At 49.2% G+C, this 27,879-nt stretch overlaps 1 protein-coding gene across 1 annotated transcript in view; it reads left to right on the plus strand.

Moving 5' to 3' along the window:
• Window positions 1-13,128: 13,128 nt before the first annotated feature.
• The window catches only part of GALNT10 (polypeptide N-acetylgalactosaminyltransferase 10), a 94,696-nt gene continuing 79,945 nt past the window's right edge, over window positions 13,129-27,879 (plus strand). The window contains exon 1 of the mRNA XM_062587215.1: window positions 13,129-13,302. Within this exon, the coding sequence (XP_062443199.1) occupies window positions 13,129-13,302 (174 nt within the window). The remainder of the gene's footprint in view (window positions 13,303-27,879) is intronic.

The raw sequence follows: 27,879 nt of genomic DNA on the forward strand, positions 1-27,879 counted from the left end.
CTAGTACGTTATGTAAAGGCTTGGCACATCAAATTTCTACAAGTCTTGCCTGTAACAAGTCATCCCTCAGCCCTTTCCTAATGCAAGCTCTTCAGCGGGAATCTAAATATCCACCCAAGCCAGATGCTGAGATTGAAATTCTCCTTGAGTGTGAGCCCCAGCTCTGCTCTGAGCACTACCAGCTGGATGTGCTGAAATTAAAGAACTGGTAGTGAGAAAAAATGATGGAATTTGCAAGTCTGCAGGCAAGCAGATGCAATCGAATTGCCGTGCCAACTGCTGGATCTCGTCTAGTGATGCTGCCAGAGCCGATGAGCTCCACCCAAAGCCCTTTCCCAAAAGGCAGATTTGTAGAGAATTGGTCCATGCAAGAAGGTGACCATGTTTAAGCGACCAGCTCTGGGTTTCCTCCCAGAGATACTCTGTTTTAAAAGGTAATGCTCTTAGAACTCGCATAACCCAAGCCCACCTTCCCAGCATTAGCACTCCAAACTACCTCCGGATGAAAAACGGCAGTTTCTGGGGGAGTCTACTTTCATCCACAGGAAACAAAATTTAGCTTTCACTGAAAAATGTGAAAACTGGCCCCAGCGTATTTCCTCGGGTCTCAGCAGTGGAATGAGGGAGGTTTGGAAATATGAAGGCTGGGCGTTCGCTGGCTGCAGATCAGCAGACTGGGCGTCCCAGCACCGTCCTGGCCCCACGACCAGCAATGACTGAGCTGGCAGGGCTGAGCGGGTTAGTGCCTTCCTGATGACCTGCAGTGGCCAGTAAAGACTGTGATAATTGTCTTCATGATCTCATGGTGCTTTAATCTAGCATGTATTATTTCATCCTTGGCGAGGCTGCGAGCATGCTTACTTCATCCCAGCTGAAGGGCGGATAAGTCTTTAAGCCACGTTAATGCCCTCAGTTATATGCCTACAGCCGTAACCGCAAGCTGAATTTCATCAAAGATGAATTTTGATCCTAGATGGGGGAGCAACAGGGCCAGGAATGTGCTTCCAGGTACCCCCAGCCACCCCAGTCTGCTTCCTACAGATAAATCCCCTCCCATTAGGAAGCAACGTGCGAGCGCAAAAGGTGACTTCCACTTTTATCTCTCTGCTGTTTTTAGTTCAACCTCTGCAACAGCTGCCAGACATCATAAATCACCAAGCAAAATCCTGGGGCTTGGGATCACTGTCATATAAAGCAAATACCTTCCACATTTTGTAGCACCTAATGCAAGATACAAACTGTTGGTTGCTAGGTTCTTCCTTTTCTCTTCCATTTAATTCCTACCCCATGTCTATACTATACCTCGTCTGCTATATATCTCCTATTTATTGTTATTTCTTTTCCCCCTTTGTTTTAATAATTCTTTTACTGTGGATTCTTGTAAAAACAGCTGCTCTAGCTAGTAAAAAAAAAAAAAAAAAACAATATCTGGAAACAGATGCTCTGGCACTGCTTCAGCTGTAATCTGCTAGATTTATAATTCTGCTCCATTTCAATATTGATTCAGAATAAAGCAACTCAAACCGCACTGGCAGCTCACAGCTTTTTTCCCAGTCTTCCTCTCTCTTTCTTCTTCTCTGCTGTAACTTTTCTTTTCTCTTCATCCAAACAACTAGAAATGGGCAGAGGCACAAAACGATGAGAGCAGATGAGGGACACCCAAGCCTCTGTCGAGCAGAGCCTTTATGCCTGGGAAAGCTCTAAAGGAGGTTGTTAGCTGCTTTTTTTATTGTTTTAATTTCTTTTCTCCTGTCCAGCGTTTGCTGCCTCCTCGCCGCACCCCCCGTTTCGTTACACATCCCCTGTGCTTCACGGGACTCGCAAAGCCACCGCGGCCGCTGCCACCTGTGCGGAGGCGCGGGCAGCCCGGCTGCCCGGGGACGAGGGACGAGGGACGAGGGACGAGGGACGAGGGACGGGACTTGCCGTGGGTGGCTTTTGTGGCGGTCCCGCTGCTGTCGTCTCTTTTTTGGCATGAGATGGTGCACTTTGGAGACCGGCCCTGTGGCCAGGCACTGGGGCACCTGGTTCACAGCCCTGTCTGGCACTGAATTGCTCTTCAGGGGTTAGTGAGTCCTTAACAGCAGCCCAAGTGAAACAGCAGCATTTATTTCCCTTTGGTAGAGCGCAAAAAGGGCAAGAGACAGCTATGAGGACATTTACTTCTGACTGTATTTCTGTCTGCAATTATAAGCATATTTAGGAGGCATGTGCTAAATATCCAGCTTACACGATCCAGCCGTGAGCCCGGGGAGCCCGGGCAGCCCGCCGGCCCGCGCCCCGAGGGCCGGCGCCTCTCTCAGCCCAAGCGCTGATTTGCGCTTTTGATATATTGATTTGTTCTTCAGCGTGGGGTCTTTTCAGCTGGCAAAACCGCAGGTATTCCCTGGTTATCGCGCCCCGCCGAGGCACGGTGCGGCCACACGCCACGAGCCAGAGGCAGCCCCCCGGGCTACCCGGCCCCCCGTCACCTCCGAGCGGGCGGGAGGGCGGAAGGGCGGCACGAAGCCCAGACTGAATATTTCTCACCAAGCATCTTGGGGTGCAGAGGAGGCTGGAGGTCTTGAGCCCATCACCTGGTCCCAGCGGCCTCCCCGCGGCGGTGCCGTCGAGGTTGCCTCGGCATCCTCCTTTCGCAGCTGCAGCACCGCACGGTTGCATTTCCACCCGCTCCTTCCTGTCGGAGCAGCGCCGGGACTGAGCCCATCCCTGAGCACAGAGAGACGGACTGGCCGGGCTCGGGGTTGCGAAGAGAGCGCGGTGCAGCCGCTCAGGAGCGGCGGTCATCACACGGCTTCGTGGGAAAACCCTGCGGCTCAGCACGGTCAGGGAAGGGAGCTCAGTGCAGCAGGAGAGCTGGTGAAAGCAACACTAAAACTCCCCATAAATTAGACTGTGATGAATTAGGCTGTAAGGGAACGGAGGAATCTGCCAAGTTCTCAGGAGCAGGGTCAAAGATCTTCTGGGGAAAAGCACAGAGCAATAAGGAAAGTCAGTGGCACCAAGTTGGGACAACTTTGTGCATCTCAAAATACTCCAGCGTGGAACAAATGCTCCAACACAAGGTGCGCGGGGCAGGCGCAGAGCAGAGCCACGCTCCTCGGCTGCCGGCTCGCTGCCAGGCTCCCAGACACGAACCCGAGCCCCGGGACCTTTGCAGGGCAGGAGCCGGGGCAGTGCTCTCCGTGCAGGCTCATTCCAGAGTGGTGAGGAAGGCGAGCTGGCAGGAAGCAGGGCAGTTCGCAGCACGAAGCCACTGAGCACGTGAAGGCCCGTGAACGGCCTGAGATTTGTCATAACATCCTTGAAATCTGTCTGTGCAAAATGATCCAGCTTTAACAAATTGGCAGTCTCCAAGGGGAAAAAATGTTCTGTTGAAACATTTCTAGCCAGCTCTGTGGTCACCATGTTTTTATTTCACGAAATAATGTGTTTGCAGAGACACACATCCCGCGCACTCCCCCCAGGGAGGCCTCTCTCTGGCTCGTCTCTCCCACCCAACCAATTTCCAGCATTACTCCACGCCGCAGATCATCAGCGTGGCTCTGGTGGTTATTTGCTCCGATAGCTGGCATTTGCAGCCGGAGGCTGCGCAGGAGCCTGCCTGTGGGGAGCGGGCAGCGTTTCTTACCCAGTCTCTAATACACCAATTACACCTGCGGCGAAGAGAGCTGCTTCTGCCCACCCCGAGAAAGGGACCCCATCCCAAGGAGAGGCGGCCGGGGCAGGGGATGCTAACACACAGGGACAATCTTCCTGCTGGGAACTGACAGCCAGCTGCAGAACTATCTGGTGTTGTCCTAATTTGATTATCTGCCACTTGCCTTCAAGGTGCTGGAGAACGATGTTTTCAGAGGCAGCCAGAACGCATATATGAGTTCGTGGCAGAGATTCATTAGCCTTATTGCATATACCCTGTTAGACAGTTATGAGGCTCTGGCACATCTTTCTAACAACATTCGCAATTGCATTACTCTTTCTCAGCTTGTTTTTTTTTATTTGTGTATTTATGGGAGGGAAGGGGAAGCTGGACACGCTACAAGAGGTGGTGGCTGGAAAAACAGTCCATGTAAATCCACAGGACAGTCCACATTCCTGCAAGCCCTGCACAAGGAGCCGGGGAATGCAACTACCTAGCCGAGACCATCTCTTCCCAGGAGCTGCAGTCACCTTGTGTGAAGTGAAGTCCTTCATCAGCTGTGGATAAAACACCTCAGAGAGTCACCGGCTCTGCTCTGGGCTGGAGGAAGCACTGCTGGGGCTTCGCCGGGAGCTGGCTGGGAGTCGAGGCAGCCCTCAAACACAGATAAACCATGGCAATTCATTTCCCCTCTCAGACAGCCCAACAGCAAAGCAGGACACCTTTTTGTGAACTCTGATTTACTCAGGTTCTTCCTTCACTCCTTCTCCAGGCAAACCCATGTGCCATCTCCAGCTGAAATCCGGGAGTCCCAGAAGTTAAAGCTTTTCCCAGTTTCCAAAGAGTTAAGCAGATAACTACCAGATTTTCAATTAGGCATACTGGGGAACAACTGAATGCAAGTTTTGCAAAGAACACATCCTAGCTCCCTGTCCTTCATTAATAGAGAGGAACCCCAGAAACCACCTCCTCAGACCCAGACCTGCTTCGGCCAAGGAACATTCGTGCCTGCTGTTACCACTGTGCTGCCTCGCCATGCTATTGGCACAGCTCAGTCTCAGGTCTCCCAAGAAGGATGACTTTTTCTGACTCCTTCGACACTTGCCAGTATGATTCCCTGCTGGGAGACAATGGGGGCACCCTGTAGGAAGTGCTTTTTCTTGGAAGAAACCTCTGCAATTATTATCACACTTGCAGAAGCTGTCAGTTATCTTCGTGCTATTACGCTCTCTGGGAATAAGGCAGAAAGGTCTGCACAGCATCTAGCAAAATAGGCTTGAGTCTCAGCTGTGGGGTCCTTGGGGCTTCTGAATTACAGTTCACCAGCACAGCAACAGAAATGCGATATGACAACCGTAACCTGGGATGTCTCTGGTTTGAAGTGTCTACCCTGCAAGCTCACCTTCCCAGGTCAGAGCTGGTTCCAGCTGCAAAGTTTACTTTCAGAAAGAGAGAGTTTAGCTCCAGGCTGCGGTAAGAGCCTCCTGTCAGATGCCCAGAGCCTGCACTTTGAAAGCCACATCATGCAGTCAGTGGCAGAAAAGCCAATGAAGACCCTCAAAGTGATGTGACATTTGAACTAACAGGTCCAAGAGCAAAAGCCAGCCTGGTGTTAATAGCAGGAGGGTCAGGAAGGGTTGATATACCTGTGCCTTGCTGTGCCTTTGCCATTTCGCTGCACCCACGCAGCCCAGGGAGCTGCTGAGGGACCCATGAATCTTCTGCTCCCCACTCCCAGGAGAGGTGGAACCAGCACGTGGAGGCTCCCTGTGCTCACAGCTCCGGAGACGTGCATCACTCTTGTTCTGAAGCTGCTGAATACGTTGCAACAGCCCCAGTCTGCATCTTGGGAAGTGATGCGGAAGGGTTTTTTTATTTTCATGTTTGGAAATGGCATCTGCCTGTGGGCAACTGCTTGCATGGAAATGTTGACAGATGTCCTCCTACACTTACCCCTCTCCTACCTAAGGCCATGAGCGGGTGCTGTGGAAGAGGCTGTGCACACCCCTAATCAGCTATTTAAGCACCCAAGGTACAGTACAAGCCAAGTTTAGCTTCCCCGGCTCCTTCTTTCCAGGCCCATCCTTAGGAGCCAACCCTTCTCCCTGGCCACCGGGGCTCTGTCCTGGCAGGGATCATCCTGTCCGGTGGCTGTCTGTACACAGCCCCAGCTCCAGAGGTTTCACAGCTTCTGTACCTCCCTCTCTCTGAGCACTGAGTCTCTCATGAGGCCAAAATGTAACAAAGCAACGAAACCTGGGAGCATTTGAAGGCAGCAGCTGGGTCAGGGCTTGCTCAGCCCCTGCTAGAGCCCAGTCCTCCAAAGGCAAAGCATCTGGGCAAGGCTGTGCACCTCCCTCCTCCCTTCATATTTGCCCCAGCTCAAAGCTTGCTCCTCGCAGGAAGAGCCTGGAGAGCACACGCTGACTACTAGGCACTGAAAGCTTGTCACAGTGAGTTTTCCTGATGATCCCAGGTAAATCACTACTTCTCACACACAGCTACTTAAGGTTGTTTTTCACTGCCTCAAGAGACTCCTGTCCACCCGGGCTGTTGTTTTATGGATATCTGTACCAAAAGGAAGAGCAAGAGAGGCTCGCTCAGACTGCTGTAAGCTCCCTGCCTGCTCATGAACCAGCTTGGCAAGGCCATGGAGGGAGATGGGAAGCATGGGCAGCAGCAGGGCTCGCCACTGCCTCCTTATCTCAGATGTGGAGGGGAGAGGAATCATCCCCAGACACAAGGTTGATGAGAGGTTCGATCAGATAACCGGGTGCAGGGGTGCCTTTCGCTACACCAGCACCAGCAGGCTTGGCAACAGGGCGAAGTCTCTCTGAGGCCAGAAGCACCAGCAGGCTCCGAAATGGCCTGTGACATTGACAGAGAGAATGAGGCAGCCCTTGCGCCACTGGGTAGGAGAACGGAAGTAAGAGGGTATCTAAAACTCCAGCTTAATGATATGAGCTGATCTCTAAAAGATAAAGGAATGGGAAAATACGCCCTCACCCAAGTGGGTGAGCAATTCTATCACTAATGGCTACGTGGTCCCACACAGCAGCCTGGGCATGAGAAACTTGCTTGGTTCTGCTGCCTGAAGATATGGAGGGCAACGTCTTTGAGGTCCAGGCAGGGGAAGTGCAGCAGAAGAGCTGGCATGACACGATATAAATCACTGCCACTGCAGATCTGCTTCCACGCCGTACCAGTCTGAACAGTGAGCTCCAAACTGCGCAGGGCTCTCAAGTCTCCCACTACATAGCCGTGGGTCACCACCACAATGCTGGCAAGTACTTGCCCTTCCTGCCTCCTCTTCTTTTTCCATCCTACACAGCATCTGCCTTGCTTTTCTTCTTCTCAAATACAATGGGTTTTCTGCCTTTCTTTTTAGGATGAAAAATAAAGGAGAAAGAGCCTGGCTCTCTTCTGGCTCTTGAACACAAGAGCCCTTAGAGAGGACCTATTTTAAGAAAGGAAAGCCTTCCCCACACTGGAAAAATGACTCAGCAAGGGCAGCTCAGCGCCGTGCCCTCCAGTCAGGCACCTGAGACACCTGCCGGCAGCCACTTCAGCCACCAAATGCTTCTCTGACAGAGGCAGAAATCAATGTGTGTAAGATGCACGCCAACAGGATTTGCAGAGAAGGTGGGGAGATGCATGTCCTGAGAAGCATTTGCCATACCCACCACCACATGATCATTATTTGAGGTGGCTCCCTCAGTGCCTCCTTCTCCTTGGAATGGACACCAAAAGAGCTAGATGCAAGGGCACATGCTGGGTGGCTCAGACTTCCTCTGAGCCTGAACATCTGACATTTTCAGTCTGTAGGCCAAAGAGGCAGGTGATTCCCATGAAAAGAGCTTGACCAGCTCCCCCTGCAGCTGGCAGTCCCTTCTTTTCAGTATGTAAGATCTTCAAGCTGACTTTACATCCGATGCAAAAGCCAGGACAGGATGCAATAGAGGCCATTCGGTGCTTCTCACTCTGTGCTTAGCTCTGGGCACATGCTCCCAGAACATTGTCCCACCGGGGATTGGAAGACCCCAGTGTTTTCACTCTGGTAACCTTGCCTGGTAGGTCATTCCCAGCATTTATGATCCTCCAACTGGAAAGGTACTTCTTGACATCTGTTCTGAATTTGATTCTCCTCTATTTCTACTTTATAGCCCTTGCGCCTCTCCCCTTGGTGGGACTGAGTGCAGTAACTCAAGATGACATTATGTGTATTGTTTAAGTTTTTATTCACTTCACTTAAATTTTCTCATAACCAGACTTCCCCCCCCAAACCTCTCCCAGCTATCTTCAGCATTAGATATTTTAGTGCTAGATTAAGCATCTTTGTCCTTCTTTCCTCTTTCTAGAAGGTTATTTTTAATGGTGTTAGCAGAGTTTATCACACTTAGCAAATAATCTCTTAAAGGAGAGCTTGAGCACCTAAGTGTTCTTGATCCACTGCAGATCCATCCTGAAGAAGGTCACAGGCTGAGCAGTGCTTCTCTCACCCCGGAGCACATCCAGCAAGCAGGGAGAACAGCAAACCTCTTCTTCAGGTTCACTTCGGTCTTGTGCAAATGAGTCATGAACAGCTGTGCGTAGGAAAGCTGCAAATTGACCCTCGATACTCACTTCTACCTTGCTTCTTTCTCACACATGCGTTAGAGAATCTGCCCTGGCTTCCTCCAGGTTAAAAGTGTGTGAGCCTGTTATGAGCACAATTTGAAAACCAGTGCCCGTTTCAAGCACTAGCATCTGCTATGGGAAACAGTGTAAGAATCAAAAAAATAAGATTGAAGGCTAAGATGCTCAAAGCTGCCACACTGTTTAGACAGTGAGCATGCGAATCCCTTGGGAAGCACAGAAAATACTGGCCTAAAAATTCATAGTATGCTCAAAGAAGCAGAAGCCAGGGAGTTTGGGGGCATCTTTACTGCAGTCTGGCACACTGGCTCTGCCAAACTTGGAATCGGTCCGATTCGTTGCAGCATCGCTGAATTCAGAGTGGAGGGAACAGGCAAGGCTCATTGCCTATTCCAGGCAGAAAGTCTGCTACAACAGTTGCAGTTTTCATTTTTTTTTAATAAGATTACTTGAGTGGACAGCCAGGAAAAGACCCTCTCTTTCTTCATTTCCAAACTGAGCTGCGCTGCTAATTATGCACAAACTGTCAAGGCTGCTTTTAGCTGGAGCTAAACCAGCCTGACATGGTTTTGGGCAAGGACAGCTTCGCCCGGAGAAGCGGGGTCCTAGCTGACAGCAAAACCCTGCAGGCTGCAGGCAGAGCAGGGACCGTTCAATCCCGTGTTTCTATTCTGAGCTCTGCTGCCGAGGCTGCGCCTCGTGCAGCTTCACCCCTGCTCGAGTCTCCAGCTCCCACCGTGGAGGAACTGCCCGTGCCCAGGGCGGCTCCTGGAGCTGCCTCCCACGCTTGCAAAGGCCTTTTCATACTCATTTCCGAACCGATTTCCAAATCGGTTTCCAAATCCGTTATGTCCCCCCCTGTGGTGTAGCCTGCCCCAGAGGCGGGCAGCGGATTCAGGTTGTTGCTGGGAAAAAAGCGTGTTCCCTTGCGAAGCGAATCTCTCACTGTGGTCGTGCGACTGTTTGCGACACGCGCAAAGATGAGGCTCGCGTCCCTCGTGGCTGAGCGCTCTGCTCTGCTATTTACCCTCCCGGCAAGCCGTCGCCATCGCTCCCTCCGGGCCTGTGCTTGAACCCAGACGTAAGCAATTCCCCCTGCCACGGGAGACCAGTGACCTCATCTAGCTAATTTAAGGCCAGGGGCATTACAGGAGCGTGTTACGCTCTGGGAAACTCCTCCAGCAGCTCGGTTACTTTTGCACCTCTCCAGCTGCAGACGATCCCGGCCTCTCCTTCCACTTGGCGCCATGCTGGAGAGGCCCCACACCGGCGCGGTGGGAAGGAAGCTCCCGCGCTCCCCCCGCTCCGGCCAGCGCCGGGCCCACCGCTGGGCTCTGCCGCGGAGCCGCTCGCCTCAGCCGGCTTCTCCCGCGCCGCGCCGTGCCGCTGCGCCGTGTTTGTCCAAGGTCAACACAGGCGGATTTCCCTGTTGACTGCAGGGATTTTGTTCGCTCAGGCGGCTCCGCAGGGAATAGAGGCATTTTTATTTTATTTATTTTTCTGCTAAAATTGGCGCGCAGGTCTGTGACTCACCTGGAGAGCAGCAAGCCTGCTTCCCGGCCAGGGGCAAGGATTCCCGGGCATTCATGCTCCTTCCCTTCCCTCGGAGGGATGGGAGATGGCCTGGGTGCCCTGCTACAGCGCTGGGGCTTGCGATTGCTCTCAGCACTCCTGTAACCATCCTCACTTCTCTGAGCTGTTCAAGCTCTTGCATTTTTCCACAGCATCACAAGTGCCGGGTGGAAGCAGCTCCAAGTCTCCGGGAGCACACCAGGATCGCTGGCAGGCTGCGCTGGCCAACACTGTCCTCCTGGGCAGTAGAAGAGGGGTTTACTCCTGACAACGGGTGGCCCAGTTCCTGGGCCCGGTTGTGTTGCCTTTTATCGGGAAAGAAAAAGTGTATGTGTGTGCGTGTGGCGGGGGGACAACAAATCATTTCTGTTTACGTGAGATTTCAGCTAAACCTTAGCCAACAAATGCTGAAGGATAAAGAAACTCCATGAAATAAAACCCCCATTGTGTGAAAGCCAGTCTGAGGTTTATTTATTTTTAAAAAGATATTTTTTTCTCTTTTTTGTTAAAATGAGATTTGCAGAAAAGAGGAAGCAAGCATCGCCAGCATACAAACACGCATCCACAAACCCACCCCAAGAGCAAGTGGAGGAGCTGATTTGCTCTCTGAGCGTAGAGAGCAAAGGCACAGAGCACCCAGGCCTGCACCCGCCTTGCACGCCGCAGCCTCAGGACGAGGTGCCTTGCGAGGGAACGAAGGGCCCACTGCGGGTTTTTACCCCTTTTGCAGTAGCCGCAAGGCCAGAATCTGGCCCCTCATGTGAGTCGCTCCCTGCTCTTCCCAGGAGAGCACCGATTTCCGAGGTCTCTGCCATCCGGTGTCCGTGCTGGCGTGCCATCTGCAGGCGTCACTGCCGGGCTGCCTGCTACACCTGCTCCCATTTGCGTTTTGTGATGTTCCTGTGCCCTCTCCTAGCACGTGCTGAATGAGTCCCCCGGCCTCCCCTGCCCTTCGTCTTCATCTGATGCTGCACCACGCCACCGTCCACCTTCGCAGCACTCTCCCCAGCAGCATCTTAGCACTGGAGTTGCAACCTCTGCGAGGAGCCAGGCAAGCCAGCTTGCCAGCCCAGAGAGCTTCCAAACAGGGATGGCGTTACTGTTAATTTATCCTAATATTTGCTTTGCAAAGGTGCCTCAGCAAGGGATGTCATTTCCATTGCAAGTTAGGGGCTTAAAAGCTGCATTCTTTTTTCTTTCTCAGCAACATAAATCCATGTTTATTTTGCATGTAACCAATTAAATTCCCAATGCATTGTGTCCTGCAGGCCAAAAGTAGTGCTCTGACTCCACCAAAACACTGCAGGAGAAGGCAATGAAGGAGATTCACTCCATGCTCCAGCCAAAAGGAAAGGTTTGGATTTGATCTGGAATCAGATTTTGATTTAAAACAAGAAGCATCCGTCTCAAGTGCTTTCAGCAAGGAAGGGCCAGCCTTCATCTTCCACGAGATGCTTTGGATGGTTTGATTGTTCGGGAAGTGAGACACTCCCAAATACAAAATCCTGATCTACCTGCAGCACTTCCTGCTCATGATTAAAAACTTGCACCACTCTGCTGAAGCTAATTTATGAGACAAACATCTAATTTAGCAAGCAGGCACAGAATCCTACATTTAAACATATGTCAAGCCAGCTTGTCACTTTGTTTTAATTAACTCTCAAACTTTGTGGCTGTCAGTTCTTTACATGCACGAGGATGTTCTGCCAAGGGCAGAGCGTAACCCTGTGAGCACACCTACAAAACCGCCTGCTGGCTCCCGTTTGCCTTTAAAAGAGCGCTCGCTGAAGCAAGGGGATACGAATGTTATTACCAGGGTCTGCAGGGCAGCACAGCGGCGCCGCGGCATTGAATCCGAGGTACTGTCGCCTTCCAGCCTCGATCCTCGCTGGGGAAGCAGCACGTTGCGTAGCTTTATCAGTGCACTGTGGTAGCAACTACGGGTAACGCAGCGCCGGCCGGCGTCCTCCTGCTCCCCGCGCTGCCGCGGGCGGCTGCGGGGCGGCAAGCGAAGACGTTTCGCTCCGAAGGCAGGAGCAGAGGGGTGTCGCTGGCTGGTCTCGTGCCCCTCCCGGGAGGCACAGCAGGAGCATTAACATTTCTAAAAAAGAAATAAGCTGGCGGCAAATTCTTGAGGGTAATTAAAATGGAAGTACAAGCTGCCGTAGCATGTAGCGAGGCTGAGGAACTGCAACCTGCTCGCTAAATTAAATGCTTTCTTGCATAATTTGACCATCTCATCAGGTGCTGAAATCTGCTGGGAGGTGCCATCTAGTGGATTATGGCAGTTTATTTAAGTTTAAATAAATGTGTGAGGCAAGGGTGGAAAGACCTGCAAATGCTGGGTTTCTGTAACATTTTTCATAGACTTTCTGTTGTTACTGTTCCAGAAAATAAAGATGTCCCCGTAGGGGCCTGTACGAGAAGAGATCTAGTATTTATTTCAGCTGTAGCTCTAGCAGGACGCTGCACTGCCGCTCGGCTCACAGGGCATCTACCGAAATACAGGGGTCGTGGGCACGCTAACTGAGGAAATGCAGCCATTCCCGCTTTGGGGAAGCTGTCCTGCCGTGGCTGTTGTTTTTATTTTTAAATGTTAAGGAACAGCACGACAGCGCTGACAGCGGTTTCGGTCGTACTGCCAGGGCCGGCGGCGGGAGCGCAGCGCTGCTCGAAGCGGGGCCCTGCCAGCTGCACCCCGCTCAGCGGGTAAAGCCGTAACGCGGCCTCAGGGCGCTGAGGGAAGGCGGGCGCGGAGCCCGCGGCTTGGCTCCGCGCCCCGGAGCGGCCCCGCGGGGCCGGCTGCGGCCCGCCGCGTTCGGCGGCTCGTGAGAGCTGCGGGGACGCGGGAGCGGGGCGGTTCTCCCCGCGCTGTGACGCAATAACTGCGGCGCTATTACGGAACCGGTACGGGTTTATTACGCAACTACCGCGGGTTTGTTACGCAGCTATTACAGCCCTGTTACGGCTCTGCTGCCGGGGCTCCCGCGGCCGGGCGGCGGCGAAAGGGGCGTGGCGGCGGCGGGGGGCGTGGCGGCGGCGGGGGGGGCGTGGCGGCGGCGGCAGGGCGTGGCGGCGGCGGGGGGGCGTGGCGGCGGCGGCGAAAGGGGCGTGGCGGCGGCGCCCCGCCCCGCCCCTCGGCGCGGAGCGGAAGTGCCGGAGTTGCCGCCCGCCCGGCGCTGCCGCGCGCGGGGAAAGTTGGGCTCGCGCTCGGCGGCGGCGGCGGCGGCGGCGGCTGGCGCGACCCGCGCTCGGCGGCGGCGGCGGCGGCGGCGGCTCCGATGCGGCGGAAGCAGAAGCGGCTGCTGCAGGCCGTGGGGCTGGCGCTCGCCGCCCTCGTCTTCCTGCCCAACGTGGGGCTCTGGTCCCTCTACCGCGAGCGGCAGCTCGAGGGCGGCGGAGGCGGCGGGGAGGGCGCCGCGGGGCCGCCGGGGGCTGCGGCCGCCGACGCGCCGGTGAGTGGCGGCGCCGCGCGGGGGAGCGGCGAGTCCCGCCGAGGGGGCGCTCCGGGGGGCTGTGGGCGGGTCTGTATTTATATATATAAATATATATTAGCACACGTGTGTGTGTGTGTGTGCACGGCTGCTCAGCCCTCCCCGTCTTATGGGATGTTCGGGGGGGCTGCGTGTGCGTGGGTACGGGGGAGTCTGCGCGTGCAAGGAGGGATCTGCGCATGCATGGGTGGTTGTGTGTGCAAGGGTACTTAGAGGGTTGTATGTGGAAGGCGGTTGTGCATGCAACGGTGGGGGGCCTGCATGTGCCAGGGTACTTGGGAGGGTACTGCAAGGGAGGGGTCTGCACTTGTAAGGGGGCTTTGGGGGTGTTGCGTGTACGGAGGGGAGGTCTGAATGTGCAAGAGTGCTTGGGAGGTTGCATGTGCAAGGGGGTTTGTGCACGCAAGAGTGGGGTGTTGTGTGTTGCACTGTACCTGTGAGGGAGGCTCTGTGTGTGCAACGGGGGTCTGCACTTGTAAGAGTGCTTTGGGGGGTTTCACGTGCAAAGAGGGGATCTGTGTGTGCAACGTTAGTGGGGACAGTTGTGTGTGCAAGCATGATGGGAGTGTCTGCATGTGCCCCAGTGCTTGAGGGAGTCTGTGTGTGCAAGCAGGGGGGGAAATCTGTGCGTGTGTGTGCTAGGATACTTGTAGGGGGGTCTGTGTGTGTAAGGTGGGGTGCAGTGTTGTTGGCGATAGTGGCGTGTTGGTGGCAATGGGTGGTGGGGTGCGTCCCCTCTGCACAGGGGCAGGAGCTGGCGTCTGCCCCTGCGTAGGGGATGGGGAGCAGGAGCAGCCTGTCTGCCTATGTGGGGACCGGAGCCCCGTGTGCAGGGGATGGGGGGGGTGAATGCTGCCCCTCTAGGGGCAGGACTGGGATGCGCTGCAACCCCCCAGGAGTGTGTGGGGAAGGGGGGCTTGCTCCGGCCATGGGGAGGGAGTTCCCCCACACGGAGAGCCGTGGTGGAAGCAGCCCCGGAGGCACGCGGCGAGGGGAGCATCGGAGCCGGAGCGCGGGTGCTCCCGGGAGCCGTGGCAGCAGCTGTCCTTACGTAAGCTGAGGACAGCAGCGTTTCGTGCAGGAGTGACCGCTCCTGTGGCAAGCACCGTAGGTCCCCTTGGCGTTTTGGCCAAGCTTGGTGAGGGACTAAAGCAAGGTCTCTGCCCCGAGGCAGCGAGCGCAGAGCAGGGCGCTGCTTCCCTTCCCCCATCTCAGTGCGCTTCGGGGAGCCGGTGTCCCTGGGTACTTCGGGGTCCCCTTGGGGCTGGTGGCCAGAGCTGGCAGGAAGCGCCCGGCGGGTCGTGCCTGCGCGCGCTGCGCTTCAGGGCCGGAGCAGCGCCGGGGCCGGAGGGCCCCCGCCGGGCGCCTGGCTCGGGCGTCTCGCAGCCATCGACCGCCTGCGACGGCAGATGTAACAGACAAACCCTTCTGCTCATCGTGAGAGACGGGACTGCTAGATCACCCAAATTAGACGTTTGTAAGCTCAATTTAGCTGCATTTCATTTTGGCTATGTAATTGCTTTATCTCGCTCTCGGTTTGGCTCGGTACCATTAAGAGCGATTGGGACCCGAAAGCTTGAAATGTCAGCACGTAACTATCAGTTCAGCTTCGGCTCTGCAAGGCTGCTCCTCGTTCAAAACCGCTTAAACTCTTAGTTGTCTAAATCTCTCCCTCCTTGGAGACTTGCCGTTCCAACTGCGTCGTAAAGGCGGAGGAACTCGCTGTGGCACTGGGCTCTGCGAGGGAGCATCCTCGAAGGGAGGAACAGGCGAACGGAGCCTGAGCCCTTCCCTCCCCGAAGGAAACGTTCTCCAGAGGCGAGTGTCCGGCGGGAGCGTGGGCACGGCTGGGATCGCGTCCTCGTAACGCCCCGGGTCCCCTGTGCGAGGGGTCAGTTGGAACCTGCTCTAAGGTGTGAATGAGTGGTGAATCCCCAAATCCGCACGGATTTTTTTTTTTAATGTATCTGGCAATTGTTACGTGCCTGGAGTTGCTGATGTTACTGCCTTACGCTTGTAGGTCTGTGGCAAGCAGGGAGCCTGTTTTGCATGACTGATAAAATCAAGCCTTGTAGTCTGTTGCTCCACAGTTTCACGTAAGCTGATTTTACAGCAAAATGAAGAGCAATGTAAAATCGCCTGGTTTTTTGAGGTTGCGAAGGAGGAAGTTTGTAGATATTCTTAGGAGGCTTCAAAGCTCCTTCTTGGAGGTAGTAGTTAATTCTGGTTAAATCTATATGGACTGAAAACAGGACCAACCTGGCTTTTTCTTGGTCCGGAGTTGTCCCTGTAGGGTGGCTTTGGGCTGGGGTAGCTGTAAGCCCGGCAGTTTCTATGATGCAGTGCACCACTGCAGGCTCCTGTGTGCATATTTAGTATTATCAATATTCAGGAATCTTGCACTGCCCATGCTGTACCCATGTTACGTATTTTTCTTTATCCTACGTTTATCTGAAGCACAAGAACTGTTGGTATTTTGAGGTGTGCCTCTATTTGGATGTGTTTTGATCTGGGAAGGAAATGTTTGCATGGCATGCAGGAGAAGTTGAAATTAGTCTTTGTACTTGTGTAGATCCGAGTTACTGGGTTTTAGGCTGAAGGCTTGATTTTTTCCAATCTGACTTGGAGCAGTTCTGTGGGTGCAGTGGGTCTGTGGGAAAGCTATACCTGTACCATGTATCTGCATGTTTTTGAAGGCTCAGGCCCTGCGATGATAACTCTTTTTGCACTGAGCAAAAGAAGAAAAACAAACCCTAAAGGACAAGCGCTGTCGTGGTAGAAATAATTGCAGGTGAAATGGAATAAAGACAAAGCAAATATGTTTTGGGTTTGATTTTTTTTTTTAATTTATTTTTATTATTGTTGTTGTCATGGCCTTATCTGCCAGCTGAGTATGGAGTGTTTATTGGGCTTCTCAGATTCAATGGTTACAGCCTCTCTTCCTTGGTCCTGACAAGCATTCATGGGTTTTGTACTTATTGATCAAATTCCAGCTTGTAAATGAATATGCTATTTGTGTCTGCTTGTTCACAAAGCCATACTGAAGAGCTGGCTTGTGAATACCAAAACTCTAGTTTAAGGTGCTGTCTCACAAAAAGTAGCATACATAGCAGTCTGAAAATACTTTCTGTCTTTAATTTACTTCTTTTGTGCCAACTCATCTTTGAATGGAAGACAGTTCAGATGTAACACAGTTGAGCTTTTCAATGAAATCTCTGTCCGGTCTCATTCTTTCTTTTTGAATGGTGTGTACTGATTTCACTCAGTAATTTCTCCTTTGGGGTAACTGCAGAAGGGGAAAGAAAGTTTCAATGAACAGCTGGATTTAAAATGTAAGGAGCAGCTCCTAGGACATAAAGTTGCAATGCTAAAGGTTTAAAATTTAAATCATGCTAGGAAGTTTGTCCAATTATGTTCCTTGTGCTGCATGTTACCATCAAAGGGACAATAAATCAACATAGGGGATTTTTACCTTCTTTAATCTTTTTAGTGCCAGAGACAAGTGTATCAGAAAATTAAGTAATCAGAAGCCATGTAAATACCTTCTAGGAAAAATTATGCTAAACTGTTTCTACAGAAGTGCCTGGGAAGCTAATTGGTTCTGTATTTACATGTTCAGGTGAAACATTATGCTGGTTGAAAATACTGTGTTGCTGTAATAGCACCGATGAGGTCTGTGGTCTGTATTTCTGCCTTTGGGCTTGTCCCGGAGCCCTGGCGGCTGGTGCCCCCCCTGCGAGAAGGGGAGGCCCAAGGCGGCCGAGCCGCAGCCGTCCTTGGGACTCGCTCGTGGCTGTGGCTGCCGTGTCCTTGGGTCCTTACAGTCACCCCTCAGGCGATGGGGACAGGGGTGCAACGGCAACCAGTAAAAAGTATTAGCTGAGTAGCTACTTATGTTTCACTCTTTCTATACTTCATCTCCTTTTTTTTTTAACCAACTAGCATGCTATGTTGACATGCACACATAATACACATCAAGTTTTGTGCAGTTTCATTTTTTTCTGTTTTTAACAGATATTCAATAGCTCAAAACATACAGTTCGTAGGTGTAGGAGAAAGTGAGAGAGAAATTCTGCAATCCCTGTTCTCTTTTAAATCTCCACTGTCTGCCTCGGATGCTGCTGTGCATCCTCAGCTGAAGTGTTTAAATGATGCGTGGTCCCGCAGTACGTAAAGCTTAGAGTTAATTTGTGGGCTAGTGGTTTATGTTGGGGCTAATGCAAGTATTTCCGTGACTTCCAACACGGCGATTGCGACACAGGGCAGTATCGCTGCAGTAGGGCTGGAGGTGTGCGCCGTGCGTGCCATGCACTGCCGAAAGGAAAGTGATCCTTGAACTGCGAGAGATCTTAAACGTCAATGTCTCATTCTTTGAATTGCCAGATAAGGTAATTAACCGTAGCAAATTAGCTACTTTTCATTCTGTACACTTTATCTGATATGATGCATGCTTTATAGAGTCACCTCATAGCTTGCTGTAGTAATTTGAGCTCTATAAATTCACTTGCGCATGTGATGGATCTACATGAATCACATAGTTGATTGTGTGGTGCCCTCTGCTGCCAGTACCCTGGAGTGAAGTCAAATGTACCTGTTTCCTGATAGGTCACGGAAGAGAAACAGTCAACTTGTCATTGAAAAATGTTTTGCAAGAGTGCTCTTCCTGTGAAGTTTGGGGTCATGAGCTTTGGCTTTAGTAAAAATTAAGCGTAACGTTTCCAGGCTATGTTGTCGAAGAAGTAGCCCGAACTGTGGTGGGAATGGGGAGCAATGCGGTGTTGCCTTCCAAACTGAGCTCCTGCTGCTCCTGTCCTCCTCAACAAGCAGGAGAGTAAAACCTTCATCTTTGCGGTTTTTACCCGCGGGCAGCTACAAAACTACTGAGGATTGTCAACTTCATGGTATTTATGGGAAAAACTTCCTCAGGAAGAGGATGATTTAGCAGACTTGTTGTGCAGCCCAAACTTAGGGTGGAGGAGAAGGGTTTGAGAAGAGTGAGAGGAAACCTTGCTGCTCTCTGCCAGCCGGAGATAAACAGACCGACCAACTTATCCCACTGCTGGGCAGAGACTTCTTTGTGTGGTCATGCCCTAGAAGGTACTGTTTTGTTTGAATTCTGGGACTTGGCTTCCTTCAGACCTTTTGGAGATGCCATGTTGTCAGTTGTATTTAACAGGCGCCTGTGAGCTGATTTAAAAGCAAGCTTTGGAAGGCTTATCTTGCTAAGCACAGTGTAAAACGATTGGCATGTAAGCACTGAAGTCTGAGTGCTGGAGCTGAACAAACTTGTTTCAGAGTGATTATTCCTGGTGTAGGCTACTCTAGATGAAGCCGATTGCTTCAGTGCGATTGTGGAATGAGCAGTTTTCCCTGGGCCGGATACGCGTGGCATACCACTTCTCCTGATTAAGAAAGTGAGCTCCAGGGAAAGCCCAGCTCCTTCTTCCCAGTAGAAGGGAAATACTGGTGGGATTCCACACGAGTTCGGAGCACCCAGACTGGCTAAACTGCCTTGCAGGTGTGAAGTCAAAGTCAAATTTGGATTAAATGTTGATTAAGAAAATGGAAGTTTTAATGGTCTTTCTTCTGGGTCTCATTACTCCTTCTCATGGTTGTGCCTGTAAGTTATATGGAGCTGAATGGACAAATGAGCTGTATCTAAGTGTCTTACGCCACGTGAACCTGGCAGGGTGGTTGTACTGGCTATTCTCAAGGGAGCTTCTCTCTCTCTCTCTCTCTCTCTCCCAAGGAGTCGATGCTCCTGTTATCAGACAAGTGGTTCCATTTTTAGCCATTCAAACACACTCTGCATGCAGCTTGGAAAAGCTGCAATGATTAACTCTCTTCACTGAAGGAAGATTTTAGTAGGAAAAATAAAACTTTTTTTGCCTCCTGACATCTGGACCACTTCCTAGATTGCCAGTGAAAACCATAATCATATAATGATCTGTAAAGCTGTTTGCTTTTTCTGTATGAATATGGACCAAATGATGAGATATGGCAAGATTTATGTGCAACTGCAGTTACGAATTTCCTGTTAGATAGCTGCCATGTATTTGACCAAATCAGTTGATAAATTAATGGAACTATTTTCCTTAACTAATGGAAAATTTCTGTACTACCAGTGATAGTTTGTTGGTGAATTTGATCAGGAAAATGCTCTCTACTAAATTTTAGCTATACGTTATCTTCTTGTTTAAATACCGTTGTGTGTCACTATAAAAAATAAAGGAACAGCAGTTAATATTCCTGTCACTCTTGTATTTACATTTCATTGGAGCCCACAATAACTTTGCTTACATTGCTTGGAAACAGATCCTGTTGAAGTTAAACATTGAGGAAATTGTTGTCTGGATGTAAAAGATATCTGCACACTCCTTTGGTTTCTCTATAACCTTTTCATATACCAGGCAGCACAGATGGATAGCCTTTAAATATCTTTGTGGAAAGTAAAAAGCTGGAGGGAAGGTCAGGAGTTGGTAGGAGGTGTACGGCACTGTGTGCTTGAGCTATCCCTGGAAAAATTATTTGTGCTGTAAAAATTCATTTTGATCCAAAATAGCTTATTTTTTTAAAAAAATGTGCAACTACTACAAAAACAGGTTTGTGAGTGTGCCAACTTGGTACTTTCTATCATCTTGTGTATAGTAGAGTTGTCACTTGCAGGTTTTTGCGGGACGCACCCCCACCAGAATGCGCTGTCCTGAGTTTTGCAGAATAGTCTACTTCAAGGTGGCAGAAATGCGTCTGTGAACAAAGCTGTTGTGATCTGCACCGTTGTAAGACTCTACAATAGCACCTTCTGTAGGGTCCCTCGTGTTTCATGTTTACCGTGGTGTTAACTCTGTAGGGTCACCTCAGTGAGTTAGGCTGCTCGCGATCGTTTGATAGCATCAATAACGTGTGATACACAGGCGGAGGTGTCTTTAGTAACTTTGTTTATGAAATCTTTTAATAGTAAATAGGTGCTCTCCAGATTTACAACCTGAATGTATGTGTAGATTTTCCTTTGGATTACCTTTACTAGAAAGCTGGAAAGGATTTTTTTCGTAGCTGATTGGATTAAAAACAGACTAATCTGATGGGCTGTACTGGGATGGGAAGCAGACACTAATGATTATTTAAATATTCCTTTAAATATTATTTAAATGTTACTTAAATCAGATGAAAGTAGATTGAGTTAAAGCTGAATAGTTACTCGTTATTAACTTTGTATGTCTGTTCCTATTTTGGAACAAAAGGAGTAGCCATTCAGCCCTACATTTGCATTTCATCTTAATCTGAGTTAATTTCCCAGACAGAACCATTTCAGTCAATCCTAATGAAGTTAGGCCATCCATGTATTCCCTGTAGGTATAACTTGGCTGGGAAGTCCTCTGCTTCTAGAGAGAATTTTATATATATATATATAAAACTGGTCTGATTTCAGATTCTGGATAGCTACCAGTTTTGCAAGCAATCAGTGGGGATTATTAGCAGTGAACAAAGTATAAATCTGTTTATTGGATTTCAGCGATTCCTGAACAAATCCTAATGCTCAAGTCCCTTTAAAGAGTCTAACTGTAAACGTGGTGCTCTGTTCCCCTGTCCAGGGATAATACAGTCCCTCTCACCTTCCTCTCTGATTCTGAATTTTTTTGTTCTCTCTATGGACTGTCTTCCCAGCTTTGTTAAGCATGGCAGTAGTACTGGGTATCAAATTATGGGTGGCTTGTCAGACTCTGCCTCTTCTGTTAATTTTAAAAGAAATGACAAACAGTTGGGGAAAGCTCGCAATAGCTGAATCAATAAGATAGCACACCAAGTCACCAGGAAGCCCCACCTTTTTTTAAGGCTTGGGTAGAAAATTAACTTCTGTCTGACACCTGTCCTGTGTGCCTCCGAAAATACAGGAAATACATCTCTTGACGTTTCTACTTGTTGTTCTTAAACTTGATAGAGTTTTAAGTCTCAGCTTCAAAGAAGGGAGGTCTGCTGTCTTTTGGTCCTTTAAATTTGCTTTTCTTTCTAAATAATTAGCTCTTTTCCTTGCCCTTTTACAGTTGCTTCCCTTTCTCTAATCTTAGCTTAAGGGTTAAGAGAGCTCTCCACGGTATATAGCTATAATTAAGGCTTTTTAACCACAGTTATAGTAGAGTGCAAGCAGTGCCCAAGCGCTGTCAGTACCTAGGGAGAAAGTTTCCTTTTTTTTCCCTAGTGATCAAGCTAATTTGATTACAACTAAACTCTCTGCTATTCCACTCATGAAGCTCCCTGTAATACTATGTCGTGCCTTTCTGCTTTACCGAGTTGCCTTTAGAAGGCTGATGACCATTAATGCCACGTATTCTGTAGCTCGTGGAGGGGGGAGGATTTGGCTGTTAGTTATTCTGCCTGCCGTTTTCTTGGGAACACAGGCTGCCAGCTATTAGGAGCGGTGTCCCTCGTCAGTACGTTCAGCAAGCTTGAGGTCTGAGATTGGATTCAGTTCCGAGGTCTGACTGCTTTGGGGCTTGCCTACGCGAAGTTGCAGGAGCTTACCGAAGGCTGTGCCGTAGCTCACCGTTCCGAAGGTGGTGTAGATGCGACATTCGGTGGGCTTTCCTCTTTTGGGGGTGGTGGTGCAAGCACGTGAACGTGTCACCACCAGGGTAAGCCAGGCAGTGAAATCCCACGCTTAGCTGCAAAGCCTCCAGGAGCACACGGACTACCACGGATAAGTGCATGCTTGTGGGCAGTTAGTAAATAGTAGCTGTGGGGCTTAAAATTTGCACTCTGTGGAGCGTGGTCTGTGTTTCCATTGCCTCTGCTTTTCTGTGTTGTTGAGCCACGCTGAAGTGACAAGCGGTTAAACTTATTAAGGGTTTAAAATGGAAGAGCCGGTTTCAGTGAGTTGGCGTGACTTTCTCCTGTGGGAACAGCGATTCTTTCCTCGGCCAGAAATAGAAAGCGGAGGAAGGGGGATGGAGGCAGCAAGGGCTTCAAAGCACAGTGGTGCCCGGCCTGGTGGAGGAGGTCACTCTTCATGCTTAATCAGTGACTGTGTCTTTCCCTCTCAATCTCTTATTAATCTTCCAACTGTAATACTGCTTTCTTCCTGATTAGCACCACAAGCAGCAGAAAGCAACTTCTAAAAGCAGTCTTTCAAAACACTGAGTGCTGGCATCTGTCCCTGTTTTGCAGTGAGGTAACTAGTTTCTGCTCAAAACGTCTCCCCTCAACACTTGCATGTCAGACTTAGCTGATGTGGCAGTGATCTGATGCGTTTCCTTGCTGTAGCTCTCAAATGCAGAACTTGAGCCTCCTGATAGACAGGAGAGCTCAAAAAATGAGCGCTGGAGTCAACACTCCAAAAAAGCATTTCCGAGGATTTTGCTCAATGCATGGAAGCGGCAGCTGTTTTCTGAAACACTTAATGCCCAGCCAAGGGGATAAATTTCAAACAAATGTTGATTTTTTTTTTTTTTTAATACAAATAGTTGAACTTGCATCTTCTGAAACTTAGGTGTCTGTAAAGGAGCCCTGTCTGCTTGCTCTAGGACTTGCCCTCAGTAATGAAAACAGCGGAACTGCAGGATAACAGTAAATGATAGTCCGTCTCCCGTGAGGACTTTATGGGTGAGTGAAATCTGCCTTCTCACCTGACTACTCTCCCTTTCCAAAAATCTGATTAGGCTGAAGCTTTCTTTGTTAGTTGTGTTTTAGGGCTTTCTGTAGGAGCTTACGTGGAAGCAGTGTCAGCTGTGGCTCCTGCATGCAGAGCTTCTGCCCTTTGGAACGATTGCTTTTGCAGGGCTGAGTTGTCTCCTATGTCTGCTGCTATAGGTGCAAGCTAAGGTGACTTTTCAAAGGAAAGTTGTTCCCTTTTTCATCATCATTGCTTACGCTTACATGAGATCTGAACAGTTAAAATCTCTAATATCCAGTCTTGTTTTTCTAGAGAGAGCTAGCACAGGCTCATCATTGTATAAATTGTCTTTACTTATGTTCAAATTCATTTTGGAAATTACTTTTACATTGTTCATGGCATTAGCAACAAAATTTTTCTTCATGATGCTAGAAGAAAGGGTAGTTTGTTCCTTCTTGAGTATACCTAATATTTCTCACTCTTCAGGTGAAGTCTCGAAGAGAAATATTTGCCTGGGTTCTAGTGAGCATGAGCTTGTTGCTTACGAAGTAAAATTCAAGTGAAACCAAGTGTGAGTGTTCTTAGCATTTAGACCAAAGTTTTCAAAGATGTCTTAGTGCGTGATGCTCCTTTGAAAATCAGAGTCTTAGTGACTTTGATCTAGGGCACGATACAAAAATACACACAGCCAAGTCTGGCATCCCGTAAGATTGTCTGGATTGATTTTTTTTGTTGTTGTTGTTCTCTCTCTCTCTCTTTTTTTTTTTTAAGAGCAGCTCCTTCACTTCTGCTCAGGCTGACTTTAATCATAACTTTGCTTCCTTGAAAGTGGCTCTCTTTAGAGACGGTGCTTTCAGTTCAGATAAATAAAAGGAAAATATATTAGCTTGCTTGAGAAACTCGTAACTCCAAAGGGTACATAAATATAGACATAGCTCTGTTGTAGAGGTCTTCAGTTAGACAATATGAATTCTGTAATTCTGTAGAGTGAGAGACCTCCTTTAACGCTACCGGAGGTCTCTCAAATTTAGCCAATCAGTTCATGTTAGCCACAGCTTAACAGGATTATTCTGTAATTCTAAAAAGGGGAGACCCTGTGATTATATTCCATCTTCTTGTTTACCTTCCAGGTAATATATTTGCCAGGGTTTAGTTTGCGGTTTCTGAGTAAGAAGGAATAACCCTTTTGTTTCATTTCTGCATATGTTAATTTTGCTGATCCACCAAGCACTTTGGACTCCCATTTCTATCTCATTTTCAGGCTACATCTTGATATGTTGGAAGTACTTTGAACTCCTATTGATGTTTTTTTTTTGTTTGTTTGTTTTTGTTTTTTTGTTTTTTTTTCTTCTAGCATGCTACCTAATTTTGCAGCTATGTTGAAATCTGATTCAAGCAACTGAACTAGCCTTAAAAAAAAATCTCTCTTCAGAAAGCAGCATCTATTCCCAGGTCTTGTTCACAGTGGGAAAGAAGTCATGTTGGCACAAAGTACTTGCAGTGAGATTTCCAAAAATGTTCTTTCCTGGCTGGTATGGAGGGCATGGAAGTAACCTATAAAATAACTGCAGAAGACTTGGGATTTTGATACAGAAATTGACAAAAAATACTTGGATATATTTATAGAGACCAGAGGACTACAAAAATGTTTGTTATTGCTACTGTTTTTCTACTATTGCTGCTGATCCTTTGGAAGGATGGAAGGGAGGTCAGCCTGCAAGGAGTAAATTGTCCTAGCAATTGCAGCATAGAGTATTTTTTTTTTCAGTCTTCCTTTATTCAGCTAAACCCACTATGTTTTTTTGAATTCAGGATGCACTGAGGAATAAACAAGTTCCATAAAAGAGCTGTTTTCCAGCATGAACAGTTTCAGCTACAGAAGAAGGTGCTAGTAAAGCTGGAAGAACAGGCTGTGGCGTTAAAAGCGCTGATATGCTGGGCCCAGCTCTTCACAGCAAATCTCTTGCCTTAGATGAACTCTGGTCTTCAGAGTCTGCATCAGTCATGTTGGGCTTGTTGGAAGGAGCTGTGAAATTACAGCTAGCGTGGATCTCCCTTGGAGAGAAGCAGAAGAGGGGAATTGAGTTCTGTGCTTAGCTGAGCGTGTACATGGTAATTATATATCTTGATAGTGAAAACTGGCCAATGTTTTCTGTAGTGTATTTAGCATGTGCAAAAGCAGCATTTCCACTACTCCAAGCAATTATTTTCTATCAAAATATCCAAGGCAAAAGTGTATTCAAGAATTAAAGGCAGCTTTGCACAAATACTGTTAGTGGAACTGTTCTTCGTCATGACTTCTGTCATCGTTGCTTCTAGTACAGATATTTTAAATTGTATTATGAAGAATATAAAATGTTTACTGTTCCTGTAACTGAGGCTTTCAAACAGCTCTGTTATGAGATCAGTCTTCATCTAAATTCACAGGATTCCTGTTTTCTGGTGCAGGTAGGCAGTGCTCTGACAAGACAGAGATGGGTCATGTGCTTTCTCCTCCCATGGTAGCAGATGCAGCCTCCCTGTGGGGTCTCTTGACATAACTGGGACACTGTCGTTCTCTTGTACCATGTATGGTGTTCTGCCAACCGACCTGAGCAAAGAGGCATCTCTTCAGGCTCTTAAGCTTGCCTGGTTTTATCTTTTCTCTCCAGTGATCTTGGCAGATATCCAGTGGGCAGAGGGCCTTTACTTAACCAGAGGATGGAGGCTGAGGATTTTTCCTTGATAGTTTTACCAGATGTACATACATTCTCCACTGCTGCCTTTAGTGCTCTCTCTTCTCCCAAGAAAGAATGGCAGTGCTACTGGTACATACAGCTTAAAACTTTCAGTTAAAGTTGCAACAGTTGATTGCAGGGAAAGTCAATTCTTTTCTTCCCCCGGTGTACTTCTAAGGAGGATAAACCATATATTCCATCACTTAAACTAATTCTTAGATTCAGATATCTTATAAATTTGCAGAACACATGACAGGTGCAGCAGTGGAGCCTAGTTAGCTAGCTCAGAAGACTATTGCATTTCCAGGATCTAATGTAAATCCACTGTCTGTAACTGAGTTCTTTTGCAGAATGGGAACGTTATTCCGCCTGGGTTTGTTTCTCTTCCTCAGGATCTGGTTGTGCTCTGTGAATGGGTGTGTGGGAGACTGGATAAGCCTTATCTGAAACACATGAAGGTGCTACTTGTATCATCCTTGATCTCAGTTGCTGCAGACCATCTGCATATAGAAGATAATAGGTTGTCTTTCAGCATAATTCTGTATTTTCTGTAAATATTAACTTGGGCCAGCTGACTACGGAAAGAGTCCTTGGCAAAGCCAGTTAAAATCTAACAAGAAAGTGTCTTGAACCAAGATTATTTTCATTGCGTTTTGACCAAAGCTGTTATCAGCACAGAATAATACTGGTTACCATGGATGAAAGTCTTTCTCAAGTCCTGGAAAAAGTAATGTGCTTGTGGCTTTCCAAGTGCTGATATTTTATAAGAGGCTGCTCATAGTAGAAATGTGTCTAAGAAGAAGCTGTGAATTAATGCACATGAGGAGAGCGCCCTGGCACTGCAGATAAATCAGCTAGGCGTTGTCTGTCGTGCAAAAGAACTCAAATATTGGCTTAACCTGAAAATGTTAAATGAAATATAAAACTTCAGATCTTATCTCTGGATATTTGTAAAAATAAATAATAATAATAAAAAGCCATCTGAAAACTCCTTTTTAAATTTATTTCTAGAGGGTATATGTTTTTCTGCCTAATACAATGAAGACTTTTTTTTTTTTTTTTTTTTTTGTAGTCCTTGAAAACAGAACCTGACAGACAGTATTTGCTAGTGCTTGTATTGCTCTGGTGTCACTGCTCCCTTTTAAAGGACGCCAGAGGAAATGCTCTGTGCTGGAACATATGGTAGCGATTAGTGGGACCAGTGCTGCAGGATAAAATGGGAGAAATATGGCTGTGTGTAGAAAAAGCTGAATGGACAAAATGTGAGGAATGTAGTGGTTTAAAGATTGGTTTTAAAGTAGGAAAGGAATACTGTTATTTTTAAGGTAAGATTAAGATTACCTGTGGTGAATTAATGTGCTTTCTTGCAAATGAGTTCAGGTTTAAATGAGCAGACAACTCAAAGACACCTTTCTGGGGATGTTTCCTGTACTTTCCCATTCTTTCAGAAGACTGATTTTTGCCCTTTACGTCTGTCACAGCGTGTATAACGTAGGCGTTTGGCGTTTGCATGCTGTGTTTCATGCCAAGGTGACAAGAAAGCCCTAAAAGTAGGGCCTTAAGTACCTAACTCCTTCGGGGGATTTAGGCCTAAGTGGGTTAAGGGATTGAGAGCGATCCTCTCCGACCGCGGAGCTCGCCGTGCCGGCGTCCCGCCGCGCGAGTCCGGGCGTCCTGCCGCGCGGGGCTCGGCGGCTCCCGCCGCACGCTCGCCCGCTGCCCGCCGCCGTCCCCAGGGTTGACTGCTTCTCGCCGGAGACGCCCGGGTTGGAGCGTGTTGGTCCGACCCGGGTCCAGCGCGAGCCCGGCGGGACCCCGTTTACTGGTGGTGGGGGAGGAAGAGGGTGATGCCGTGCGGTCCTGCGGCCCGGCAGCGCCGGGGCGGTGGGGGACTCGAGGTCAGGTCTTCTCCGAGCGGTCGGCAGGAGCGCGCCCTGAGCGCTCTCCTGGGGTGGCCTCGGTCCGTCCTCCGCTGGGGCCGTGCTGGGGCGCGGAGGAGGACAGCATCTTTTTCACAGCTTTTAATTCCTGACTGACCCCACTGGCGATTAGGGCACGGCCTGGGGCAATCCTTCGGCAAGGACTGTGATGGCTTTTCTAGGCGCTCTCCTTGGAAGCAAGCAGGCGACTCCACCCCCCTGCTTTGGCCGTGCTTCTCCAGGTAACCCCTCTCCTAGGCTTGGAAAGGCACAGTCAGAGCCCCGGAATGGGAAT

Source organism: Rhea pennata, chromosome 14, assembly GCF_028389875.1.
Source record: "Rhea pennata isolate bPtePen1 chromosome 14, bPtePen1.pri, whole genome shotgun sequence".
Classification (NCBI taxonomy): Eukaryota; Metazoa; Chordata; class Aves; order Rheiformes; family Rheidae; genus Rhea; species Rhea pennata.